A 13,446-nucleotide genomic window follows, 5' to 3' on the forward strand; every position below is an offset into this window, starting at 1 on the left:
TTTTAATTAAAAGCTTTCTTTTTAAGAACCTGATTGATTTTTCCTTGTTTTAAGATCCAGGGGGATTGGATCTGGACTCATCAGGGATTGGTGAGGGGAAAGGAGGGGGGATAGCTAATTTCTCCTTGTTTTAAGATCCAAGGGGTTTGGATCTGTGTTCACCAGGGAATTGGTGAAGTCCCTCAAGGCAACCCAGGGAGGGGACGAAGTTTTGGGGGAAGAGAGAGTGCTCCAGACACTGGAATTCTGGGTGGTGGCAGTGTATACCAGATCTAAGCTAGTAATTAGGCTTAAAAGTGTCCATGCAGGTCCCCACATTTGTACCATAAGTAAAGAGTGGGGAAAGAAACCTTGACAACTATAATTTGAAATTTTACTGTTATCTCTACAAAATACGGAATAATAAATCCAGCATGAAAAGAGATGGAGATGCCCTTTATAGAATCTTACGTTTACATTCACTCAGCTAAAATATGATGTAATATGCATTATAATAAAGTGTTTTACATATTACAACTGTCATTTTGAGGTCTTCTGAAAACACAATTGTTCCATTTATCAGTAAAAGCAGTACACTGTCTGTACACTTATCACACACAGTTTGTAAACTAATACACAGTTGATCAAAGGGGAAACAAAGTATTTGTTTGTTCTACCCAAAGTTATCTTTAGCTAAATACTGTAGACACTAACACACGAATCAGCAACCTTTCAGAAGTGGTGTTCCGAGTCTTCATTTATTTACTCTAATTTAAGGTTTTGCATGCCAGTAATACATCGTAACATTTTTAGAAGGTATCTTTCTATAAGTCTAAAATATATAACTGAACTACTGTTGTATGTAAAGTAAATAAGGTTTTTAAAATATTTAAGAAGCTTCATTTAAAATTAAATTAAAATACAGAGCCCCCCGGACCGGTGGCCAGGACCCGGGCAGTGTGAGTGCCACTGAAAATCAGCTTGTGTTCCACCTTCGGCATGCATGCCATAGTTGCCTACCCCTGCACTAACGCAAGCAGTAGCCACAATATGTACAATTGTTTGTTTTTTTTTAAAACAAAAAGTGTAATTGAAGAAAAGAAAGGCTAACTACTTTATTATTAACACGTCAATGCTTATAATTGAAAAGAGAGGAAGGAAATGGTATTCGTAGATGGTGGTGATTATAGTTTGTGGGATGGGAATTCGCATTGTTATGTGAAAAGTGCATTTGAAAGAAAATGTGTCTGATGCTTAAGAATTCAAATGGTTCAGAAGTTAAAATTTCTCAACAGTCTTCTTTGAAGAATGCTTCTCATTCCGTAATCCTGTCACTTTAGATTTTACAGAAAAGTCCAAATTTCACTGCTGAATAATGGTCCCCAAAACTAGAGATTTTTTTTTTTAATTCTCTCTGGCTCAGACAGAAAATTCGGAATGAACAGATTTTTGGTTTAGATTTTCCTAGTTATACTAGTTAAAGAATGTGAAAATGGAACATTTGGCTAGCAATGGCAAGAGGCAAGTTACACCCAGAGTGTAGGTGGACAACAGCTGTGCTCAGACATGCTATTGGAGCTCATCCTCAAGAGTAGGCAGAGGGAGAAGGCTGAGATGAAAAACTCCATGCTCTGACAGTAGACAGAAAAAGGCAGGAGTAGTAATTGCCAACAGGCCTTGGGCAGGGGAAAGTAGACAAGAGGTGAGGGATTTATAAGGGCATCAGATGTGGGGAGAAGATGATAAAAGCTTGGAGAAAGAGAGGGACAGGGAGAGAGAGACTGAGGGGTAAGAAAAATGGAGGTAAATACAGTAATAGAAATGCACAATGTTTATTTCTCAGGTACATGTTTATTAAGTAAATTTCACTTGCCATAAAGGGGAGTCAAAGGGAGAACTTTGTCATAAACTAGTGAAAATCAATTGTCTGTCTACAACTTGGCCAGTTCTTATTTTAGTCCATTTTAAGTGCTTATATCAGTGTGGATATTTCCTATCTGGATGGGATCTGAACTATGGCAAAAACTGGTGAATTTCGCAATGTATATCTGTCATTTCTGGACTCTTGTAGGACAGTGGTTGCCAAACCATGGTGGGTTCCCACCCCTGTCATCTGTTGACCATTAATAGTCTACAGAAAATTGGCTGGTCACATGGTGCTGGCTCTGTTCCTTTATTATAACTGCTAAACTGCATTTAACAGATGCAAAAAATACACTAAATACTTCCCTAATTATTTTCCATGCAGTGTTATTGATTTTCCAATGGGAGGTGGTCTGTTCATGAATATGAGGGGAAGTGCTCCAGAAGACTGACTCTGTAAGATGTGGTCCACACTATGAAAAAAGTGTAAGCTTTGTTCTAAAAACTTTCATCTGGAAAGAAAGAACTTATGCCAGCTCCATAATAGACAGCATTTAAATTGGCATTACAGGTCGGTCTGTCTGTCTGTCTGTCTGTCTCTCTCTCTCTCTCTCTCTCAAAAAAGCATATTTTATCAACATTATGTCTTCTGCACTTTTTGTTGGAATTTCTGCATATGTGCTGTGCAGTAGTCAATGAGACCTTTTTGTGATATAGGCCTCCTAGATAATTCACTTTTCATCTTTTTCCAAGAAAGCAGGATTATAGGACACTGGCAGGCTCTACTTTTTGTCTTTTATTTCCCAGAAACTTCTTTCAATTAAAAGTTCCCAAGTATTTAATTTGGACTTCATAAACCTGTTATTGCATATTAAATAAATAAAAACTACACGTTAAAGGGATATTTGCATAATATTAAAAACTATACAATAGGTTCATATCAATTTCACAGTTATAAATCTATTACATAGTTTTTAGTCCTTGGTGAATGTTTAATAATCAGTATTCAAATAACATAGATTAACTGTCCTATTAAATCTAAATTAATTGTGGTTTTGGGAACATTAATTTAAAAGGTTACCTATTTTCCCTGCAGATCTGATCTTTCTGTATCACATTTTTTCATTAAAATTAGTGTTAAAGACTCTGTAAATTTGTTTCATGTTTCATTTAGAATATAGTTACCAGGCACTCTGAATACCTGTGAAATCACATTCTCACAAGCTTCACTGCTAATAGAGATATTAAGATTCTCTCCTATTGTCTTCTAGTGTAATTAGCATTACCTGGTGGTAATAAAGACTTCACACATTTGCTTAAAAAAAGCTAATCCCTGTTGATTCAGGAACTGACATTCAGCAGCTCATCAGGACCAGTGAGTGAAGATCTACCTCAGGGGTATGCACATTTTGAATTTACAGAATGGCTAATTTGCAGCAAAAGATCAAAAATTAGAAATGTAGTGAATATATTAATTTTAGTTGCTAAAAGAATTAGCATCACCACCAAAAAAAATCTACCAGTTACTGTATCCCTTGCAGTTCTTTGCCTAATAAGCAGCATTTGAAATTCTAGGATAATGCTGACTACAATAATTTTGACTCAATTACACTTGCTAAAAACTACACATTAATGTCAGTGATGACTGTCACAGCAGTTCTTTTGATCTGGGAAGTGAGTTATTTCTTTTGTGCAAGAAGCAAGATTCATAGAGTTTAAGACCTGAGGGGACTGTTACATCTAGTCTGACCTCAAGTATAACACCTGCCATTACATTTCATCCAGTTACCCTTGTATTGAGTCCAATAACTTGTCTGAATAACTAAAGCATGGATGTCTTCCAGAGAGACACACAGATTTGATTGGAAGACATCAAGTGATGGAGAATCCTCCACTTTCTCCGGTAGTTTGTTCTATTAGTCAAGCATCCTCACTATTAAATTTTTTTTTTTTTTCTGGGTGTAGGCCCTTTATTGCAGAGGGGGGTCCAGGAAGCAGGCTGGGCAGTGTGGGGGGCCCAGCCGTCACCGGTACAGGTAGTCGGCTTCGATGTTGGCCGCGATCTCGGCCTCCCACTTGTCACCGTTGTTGAGCAGTTTCTCCTTGTTGTACAGCAGCTCCTCGTGCGTCTCGGTGGAGAACTCAAAGTTGGGGCCCTCCACGATGGCATCCACAGGGCAGGCCTCCTGGCAGAACCCGCAGTAAATGCACTTAGTCATGTCGATGTCATAGCGGGTGGTTCGGCGGCTGCCATCAGCACGTGGCTCGGCCTCAATAGTGATTGCCTGAGCTGGGCACACAGCCTCACAGAGCTTGCAGGCGATGCACCGCTCCTCTCCAGACGGATAGCGGCGCAGGGCATGCTCCCCCCGGAAACGCGGGCTCAGGGGGCCCTTCTCAAAGGGGTAGTTGATGGTGGCAGGTTCCCGGAAGAGGTAACTCAGGGTCATACCCAGACCTCGAATGAGCTCTGTCCACAAGAGGGTTTGAGCAGCCCGGTCCGTGATGGATTTCATGTCCGATTTCTCCTCCTGTACATTCACATACTTGTGTCTACATTGAATTTGTCTAACTTTAGCTTCCAGCCATTGGTTCTTGTTATGCTTTTCTCCATTAAATTAAAGGGCCCCTTACTATCCAGTATTTTCTCTGTGTGAATGTACTTATACAGTGTAACAAACTCACCTCTCAGTCTTTGGAAATGTCTACACTTGGAGTTGATGGTGTTATTCCCAGCTCAAGGAGATATATTCATGCTAGAGCTTATTGGGCTAGCATGCTAAAAACAGAGCGTAGCCATGACCTGACCCTGAGTGACCCTGCAGGATGGGCTAGCTGCTTTGAGTATGTGCCTATCCAAGACCCTAGGCATGTACTTGAGGAAGCTAGTCCATCCCGCAGTTCGTGCTGATACAGCTACACTCTATTTGTAGCACACTAACTTGATGAAAGTTTATGCAAATCAGTCTCCTCAAGCTGGAAATCACACACTCCAGCTCCAAGGCAGATATATGCTTTTTTAATAAGTTACACAGATTGAGCTCTTTTAGTCTTTTACTGTAAGGAATTTTCTCCAGCCCTTGAATCATTTTTGTGGCTCTTTTTGTGCTCTCTCCAAGCTTTCAGTATCCTTTAAAAATGTGGACACTAGAAGTGGATGCAGTATTTCAGTATCAGTCTCACAAATCAGCCACCTAGAAAGGTAAAATCACCTCCCTGCTCCTACTCGCTAGTCCTCTGCTTATACAACAAAGGATTATATTAGCCCTTTTTGCCACAGCATTGTATTGGGAGTTGATGTTGACATGCTTGCTCTACTATGACCCCGAATCCTTTTCAGGATCACTGCTTTCCAGGATATAGTTCCCCATTCTGTAAGTATGGCCAGCATTGTTTGTTCCTAAATGAATAACTTTGCATTTGTTTGTAGTAAAAATGCATTTTGTTTGAATGAGCCCAGTATAACAAGTGCTGGGTAATAACAGAAGACTTGTTTTTGCTCTTTATTAAAAGAACAATGTACAGAAATGTCTCATTACAGCTAGCATTAAACCGTGGGCATAAAGACTGCCCTCCTGGTGCCTCATCCAAACTCTTCCCTCCTGTTATTTATGTTCTTCTCTCTAAGATCCATGTAGATTGCTTCCCAAAGTGATCCTGACCACTTTGTAGGACTGCTCTGTCCTCATAATTTTTTTTACCATTCCACTAATTTTTGTGTCATCTGCAAATTTTATCCATAGCAATTTCATATTTTCTTCCAGATCATTGATGAAAATGTTGCATTGTGTTGGGCAGGGGCCTAGTGCCAATCCCTGCAAAATCTTACAAGAAACACCCCATGCAGTGATGTTTCCCCATTGATTTCTATTTTTGAGATCTGTCAGTCAGCCAGTTCTTAATCCATTTAACTTGTACTCTATTAATACTCTATAATGGTAATTTTTTAATCAGACTGTCTTGAGGTTCTAAGTTAAATGCCTTGTAAAAGTCTAAGTATATATTCTTTTCACAATTACCTTTATCAACCAAAATTGTAATCTCAAACAATGAATTCAGGTTTACTTGACAAGACCTATTTTCCACAAATCCATGTTAATTGGTATTAATTATATTCCTACCCTTTAATTCTTGATCAACTATATCAGCTTTTCCATTATATTTTCTACCATTGATGTCAGTCCACCCAGTCTATAGTTACTTGAGTCATCCCATTAGTCCTTCCTGATTATTGGCATAATATTAGCACTCTTCCAGTCATCTGCTAAGATTTATTAAAAATTAACATTAGCAGGCCAGATATCCCCTTTTAAAACACTTGGTCCTCCTGATTTAAAAATGTTTATCCCTAGTATATGATGTCTAACATCTTTCTTATTTACTAATGGTTTGGAAAGTACGTCACATCCTAGTGTGATACAAGTACGTCATCCTGCTTCTTTCCAAGTCCAGAACAGAAATATTTATTGAACACTTCTGCCTTTTCTGCATCATTAGTAATTTTACCATCTCCATCTAGTAATGGACCTAAGCTATTGCTAGGATTTCTATTGTTACTAACATACTTTAAAAATTTTCTTCTTACAATTCTTAGCCCTGCTAGCCATGGATTTTTCCCTTATGAGTTTAGTTTTCTTTATCAGTTTTCTGCACTTCATAACTTCATGTTGGGTGTAAAGCCACAAATTCTTTTAGAAATTTATACCAATTACTGGAATGGAGAGGACCTGGCATAGTGTTGGAGTGGGTCCTTCTGAAGAACCATTTGGATCCATTTCTGTGAGGGATTAAGTTGATATGAGAGCACTCTGTACCTATCAGGATCAGCCCTAAAGCACTCTTTAAACTAGGAAAATAGGTAGTGTTCAATGTTAGCTAGCATATTTCAATTGCTTAAACCCTTGGGTCAACCTCAAACTTGCAGAAGGCGTTAAACCTTATCTACACTAATGTTTTAAAACCTGTTAGTTAAAATATGCTAGCTAACACTTGTTAAACACTAACTATTTTCTTAGGCCATGTCTACATCTAAAATTTTGCAGCGCTGGTTGTTACAGCTGTATTAGTACAGCTGTATAGGGCCAGCGCTGCAGAGTGGCCACACTTACAGCAACCAGCGCTGCAAGTGGTGTTAGATGTGGCCACACTGCAGCGCTGTTGGGCGGCTTCAAGGGGGGTTCCGGGACGAGAGAGCAAACCGGGAAAGGAAACTAGCTTCCCCGCGGTTTGCTCTCTCGGTCCCGGAGCCACCCAGCAAACCGCAGGGAAGGAGACCTGCTTGCTCGGGGTTCCGGGACCGAGAGAGCAAACCGGGAACACCGCGGTTTGCTCTCTCGGTCCCGGAGCCAGCCAGCAAACCGCAGGGAAGGAGACCTGCTTGCTCGGGGTTCCGGGACCGAGAGAGCAAACCGGGAACGCCGCGGTTTGCTCTCTCGGTCCCGGAGCCACCCAGCAAACCGCAGGGAAGGAGACCTGCTTGCTCGGGGTTCCGGGACCGAGAGAGCAAACTGGGAACGCCGCGGTTTGCTCTCTCGGTCCCGGAGCCAGCCAGCAAACCGCAGGGAAGGAGACCTGCTTGCTCGGGGTTCCGGGACCGAGAGAGCAAACCGGGAACGCCGCGGTTTGCTCTCGCGTTCCCGGAGCCACCCAGCAAACCGCAGGGAAGGAGACCTGCTTGCTCGGGGTTCCGGGACCGAGAGAGCAAACCGCGGCGAAGCTGGTCTCCTTTCCCGGTTTGCTCTCTCGGTCCCGGAACCCCGAGCAAGCAGGTCTCCTTCCCTGCGGTTTGCTGGGTGGCTCCGGGACCGAGAGAGCAAACCGCGGCGTTCCCGGTTTGCTCTCTCGGTCCCGGAACCCGGAGCAAGCAGGTCTCCTTCCCTGCGGTTTGCTGGGTGGCTCCGGGACCGAGAGAGCAAACCGGGAAAGGAAACCAGCTTGATTACCAGAGGCTTCCTCCTTCCACGGAGGTCAAGAAAAGCGCTGGTAACTGTCTACATTGGATTACCAGCGCTGGATCACCAGCGCTGGATCCTCTACACCCGAGACAAAACGGGAGTACGGCCAGCGCTGCAAACAGGGAGTTGCAGCGCTGGTGGTGCCCTGCAGATGTGTACACCTTCAAAGTTGCAGCGCTGTAACTCCCTCACCAGCGCTGCAACTTTCTGATGTAGACAAGCCCTTAGTCTAGATAAATTCTAAGTCAGCTTTTCATCTGTTGCTCATCTGATGCTAGTTACTACATCCTCTCTGGCTCCATTCCTCACTATAGTGTTTGTAATTTTTATTGCTGCTCTTTACTCCCAAGCCACAGTGTGATCTGTTTTTAATGCAGCTCTTTCCCTTTCTTCCTCTGCTTCCCCACCCCATCCTCACTCCTTTCCCTATTCAAATTAACTATTGATCAAAATCCGATTTTGCTAGCAAAATACTATTACTAGTGTTTACTGCTATTAAAAATCTAACTGCATTGCTTTGTCTCTAACAGCCAAGGGGAAATTGGAATTATGTACCCATTTAAAAGCAGAGGAAAAATGTGGGAGGGGGAGGGAGAGACACAAATTATAGGCCACTAAATTTAACTTCAATACCTGATAAGTTACTTAAACAATTAGCAAAGCAGCTGCAATCAGTCTGTAAACAGCTAGAAGAAAATACAGCAATAAATAAATTGTTGCCATGTTTGTAAAAAAACACAAATGAAGTGAAACCAAAGTAATTGATTTCTTTGATGCAATAATGAGCTTAGTGTGTAAAGTAAAAGTAGTAGACGTAGACTACCTTGACATTAGTAAGACACTAATATTAGTTCCACATGACATTCTTAGAAGGAAACTAAATAAATGTGGATTAGATGGAACCATTGTAAAATGAATACACAGGTAAAATAAATCAAACATTGAGAATGATTATGAATTGTTCAGCTGCTAGTTCAGAGGAAGTCAAAAGCATTTTGGATGATCAAACACCATAAAAAACTCAATTTAGTCCAGGAGTAATTTTTACAGACTTTAATATAAGAAACACCTAAATAAAGAAACTCAGCAGACCAGCAAAAATTTATAGCTTTTTCGGCTCTAAGCCATTCCTAGAGTTTTTGCTACTCTACTGCATTTCTTTATTTAGGTATTTGTTTTATTAAATGTTATAAAACATAACCTAAAATGAGCTTTGATTAGTATGGGATCATCTAAAATGTGTTTCAACTGCTGACTTTGTTTTTTATTTATTTGCATCCACTTATACATAAAAAAAATAATTTTGCTTGAGTTAAGGTTTGTGGCTTTTTGTTGTGACTAAGTAGGGACAAGGTGTCTCATGGAATCAGATTAATTTGGGATCAATTGTTATATTTTCATTAATAGGTTAGCAGAAGGAATATTATTTATTTGTATTACTGTAGCACTTAGGAGCCCCAGTCATGAACCAGGACTCCATTGTGGTAGGAGCTATAAAATCACAGAACACGATTACTTTTCCTGCCCGAAAGAGCTTAATTATATGACAAGAGATAATAGATGAGTATAGACAGATGGGGGAGTACAAGGAAACAATGAGACAATATGAGTCAGCATTCTAGGCAATGATCTCAGTATACCAGCCGCCTAATTATTGTCAAGTTTTTTTGTAGACATCATGGAAAAGGGGAGTTTTGAGTAGGATAGTGAGTTAGTTTTGCAAATGTTTACAGGGAGCTTCTCTCATGTATCAGGGGAAGAATGGGAAAAAGCACAAAGGCAGAGAAAAGAACACTAGTCCAGTCTGAGGATTATAAGAAAATATTACAAAGATTAGAATTAAATATTGTGTAGGGAGCATAAAAATTGGATAAAAAAGTTTAAATCCCATAGGAGAGTGAATGAACAAATGTGACTAACAAAAAGTGGCTTACATATGAGTCATCAAATATCTTCCATGCTAAACATTTGCAGGCACAGGAGCTAATAATATAATTAGACTTGGAAGGATTAGATTTTTATCAGTCAATGTCAGTAAAAGGGGATTTCATCGTACACACACAAACAGAAGAAAAATTTCCATCAATAATAAAAATGTACAGATCGGCAAAATAAGGAAAATGTTGCTTGAGAAATACTAGGGCTTGATTTAATTATATTTATTTTGTATATTTTGGTGTGTGATGTTGACAATTTGTTTACCAGCTATAAAGCTTTAATTTACTTAGCGTCAGCTCCAAAGTTTGTCTTGCGCACCAACAGAAGTTGGTCCAGTAAAATATATTACAACCCCCCGTTGTCTCCCAAAGGGAAGAATGGCACCCACAACCTTGCTAACAGTATTTCCTGCAGTATTCTGGGATTCCCCTACAGGTTTCCTGTCCAGTTACTGGCCTTGCCTAATTTTTCTTAGCTTGAGACAACTTGGTTATAGGAAACTTTTTAAACTTCATGCTTGAGAGCTTAAGCCAATCTCCAACTTCCAAGATCTACATACTGCAGAGTTCTTATCGTTCCTCTGAGCATCTGCTACTGGCCACTGTTGGAGATAGGATACTGGACTAAATGGATATTGAGTCTGATCCAGTCTGGTAATTCCCATATTTGTAACTGATCACAAGTGTACATTACAATAAAAAATAGTGGTGAAAATCTTAAAGAAACTTTGTAGGTCTGATTTGCTCGGATGATTTTCTAAAGCACTGTTTCCCAAACGTAGGACACCGCTTGTGTAGGGAAAGCCTCTGGCGGGCTGGATCAGTTTGTTTATCTGCCGCTTCTGCAGGTCTGGCTGATCGCGGCTCCCACTGGCCTCGGTTCGCTGCTCCAGGCCAATGGGAGCTGTGGGAAGTGGCGTGGGCCGAGGGACATACTGGCCACTGCTTCCAGCAGACCCCATTGGCCTGGAGCAGCAAACCGCGGCCAGTGGGAGCCGGGATCGGCCGGACCTGCGAATGCAGCAGGTAAACAAACCGGCCAAGCCCGTCAGGAGCTTTCCCTACACAAGCGGTGTCCCAAGTTCGTGACACACTGTTCTAAAGCTTTATCCAACTTTGAAAAACTCCCCCACAAAGTTTCCAACAGTCGTCCCAAAATCCACATTATTAAAAAGACAGTTGGGAAACACTAAGTGGTGACCGTATTCCTGGCATTGTGCAAGGCACAAATGTAAAGACAGTGCCTGCTTCAAGGTGTTCCTAAATTTTTTTATTATTATTTTTTTTAAAAAAACTCACTTCAACCAAAACTGCCTCCATTTCCCACGTAACCACCTGGTCAAATTTTATATGGCTGTCATCACTCAGACAGCTGTTTAGTTTTAATGTTTGGAGCATCACATTTGTCTGAAAACGTATCCATATTTAATCTACCACAGATTGAATTCATGTTGTTCTATACAGTTGAACTACCAAATCCTTTGTGGCTTGAGAGCTGTGTAACTGAGATAAAAATCCTTTATGTTATCCTACTAGTTAACATAACCTGGGACACTTGAGATGACAGTGCTTAGGCTATGGACACACTCAGTATGGTCCCTGAGCAACAAAAATTACACCGACCTAAGCACAGCGTGGACAGTGCTCTGTCGGCAGGAGAGCTTCTCCAGCCAGCATAGCTACTGCTGCTTACTGGGATTGGAGTGATTAAGTCGATGGGAGAGCTCTCTCCTGTTGCACTAGCAGCAAGTGCACCGCTGTAAACTCTGGGCTTGGCTACACTGGAGAGTTGCAGCGCTGATGGTGGGTTTACATCGCTGCAACTTACTCACCATCCACACTTGCAAGGCACATACAGCGCTGCATCTCCCTGGCTGCAGCGCTGGCTGTACTCCTGCTCTGCCTGGGGTATAACGATTGCAGTGCTGGTGATGCAGCGCTGTTCCGCCAGTGTGGCCACCAAAAGCGCTGTAATTGGCCTCCAGAGGTATTCGGAGGTATCCCAGAATGCCTTTTCAGCCTCCCAACAGCGCTGCAAATGCTGCAAATGTGGCCACACTGCAGTGCTTTCCCTACACAGCTGTATGAAGACAGCTGTAACTCCCAGCGCTGTACAGCTGCAAGTGTAGCCATACCCTCTGTAATGTACACGTAGGCTTAGATCTGTTTGGCTAGGGGCAGAACCTTCTCAGTGAAAAGCTCTCATTTCTGGCAGTTGCTCCCCCAGTTGTCTGACGTAGCCCATGTAACTTAACCTTCAGAGATGCTGCAAGGCCCTTCAGCTTCCCAAGCTTTCTCTGATGGGGTTGATTAGTATTTCAGGGAAAAACTTTGGCATCACAAACCAAGTCCACTGTTGATGATACTATTGTTTATTAACCTCACCTACTTTATATAACATACCTCTTGAACGCAAATGTGGAAAACAGAATGCTTATCTTAGTGTCTTCAAAAGATGCACAGCTGAAGAACTCCTTGCTTCTCTGAATGCAAATGCTATTAAAATCACTTTTTCAGCAATTAAAGAGCATTAGGTAGAGTCTCGGTTAAGATATATTTACCTCTAAAATGTATTCATCACTCTCTTCAAAAGTAAAGCCCTAGAGCAAAATGCATGTAGTTGCCAGCAGCTTTAGTTAAAGCTAAAATTAGCCATGCTGATTAAATGGATTTTGCATAACCTTAGCCATTAATCCTTCATATTGGTCTTTTGCTTTGAAAAATCTTGAAGCACCAATAACCTAAAGGTGGCTTACTGAGTCACTTTTTAATGCTATTTAGTTAAGATTTAAACCTTTATATAGTAGCTAATATTGACACCTTCTTTTAACAACAGCCAACCACTTCTTACATGTGCTTTACTAACCAAGCAGACCTTTTAATTTCAAGGAAAGACTAGTAGCACATGCAGAGCAAATAACTTTAATTTAAAGAATAAAAAGCATACTAATGAGAAGAAATTAGAGGCCACAATAATATATTCTTCAATTTTTGCCATTCTCAGTGTACAGCATTCCCTTAAAACTTGCAAATAATATTTCTTTTCATGCCAAGTTTTCATTTGTTTTCACTTGGTGAATATAGATCCTTATTTTCTAATGGTTAGATTGTCCCCTTATCTGTCTTGGCTAAGCAGGGGGGTAAACCCCATCTGCAGACTTCCCTTGAACTGGAACTTGAGGCTAGGTCTGATATGGAGCATAGCTCCTGCTATCCAGATACTTCCTGTGAGCAAGCAGGCGGTGGGGAGGAGGTTGAGCTTTGGATCCCCCTCTATCTTCCAGCCAGACATCAGAGTTGAATTAAGTCACTCCCATTAAGGCCTGCAGTAACTTTATCTCACCCGAAACCAGAGCAAGAGGGAAGCAAAAGAGGAATTGTACCTCTGAAGGATGTCAGAGGGCACAGTGCCTCTTGGGGTGGTGCAACTTGTGCATCTGCTCCTCGCTCAAGCTATGCCTAATGGAATAGTCTAGCTTTATCTGAGCTCCACAGCTCTCTTGGTAAGAAAGCATTGTCAATAATGGCATCAAACATCAAGGAACAGCTGCGCATGTCAAGGAACAACTGTCACAGACAGCCTCACTTGGGAGTTTCCATATTCCTGACAGTTATTTTTTCATCCTTGAAATAACTGCAAGCGAGGCTGGGGACTAACTGATCCTCCTTCTCCTTCACCTTAGACACCTTTAGAAAACGTTTGTCTAAAAGTG

At 41.3% G+C, this 13,446-nt stretch overlaps 2 protein-coding genes across 2 annotated transcripts in view; one reads left to right on the forward strand and one right to left on the reverse strand.

Moving 5' to 3' along the window:
* Positions 1-2,303: 2,303 nt before the first annotated feature.
* Positions 2,304-13,446, forward strand: part of LOC115652523 (cytosolic beta-glucosidase-like) — a 79,021-nt gene continuing 67,878 nt past the window's right edge. Inside the window, exon 1 of the mRNA XM_030564594.1 lies at positions 2,304-2,328. Coding sequence (XP_030420454.1) covers positions 2,318-2,328 — 11 coding nt within the window. The 5' untranslated portion in view covers positions 2,304-2,317. The remainder of the gene's footprint in view (positions 2,329-13,446) is intronic.
* On the reverse strand, positions 3,798-6,273 carry LOC115652970 (NADH dehydrogenase [ubiquinone] iron-sulfur protein 8, mitochondrial). Its single transcript, XM_030565631.1, has 2 exons — positions 6,269-6,273; positions 3,798-4,395 (listed from the first exon to the last, which is right to left on the reverse strand). Exons 1-2 carry the CDS (start codon positions 6,271-6,273, stop codon positions 3,867-3,869), a joined length of 534 nt encoding a protein of 177 aa, XP_030421491.1. The 3' UTR covers positions 3,798-3,866.

Source organism: Gopherus evgoodei, chromosome 5 (genome assembly GCF_007399415.2).
Source record: "Gopherus evgoodei ecotype Sinaloan lineage chromosome 5, rGopEvg1_v1.p, whole genome shotgun sequence".
Classification (NCBI taxonomy): domain Eukaryota; kingdom Metazoa; phylum Chordata; order Testudines; family Testudinidae; genus Gopherus; species Gopherus evgoodei.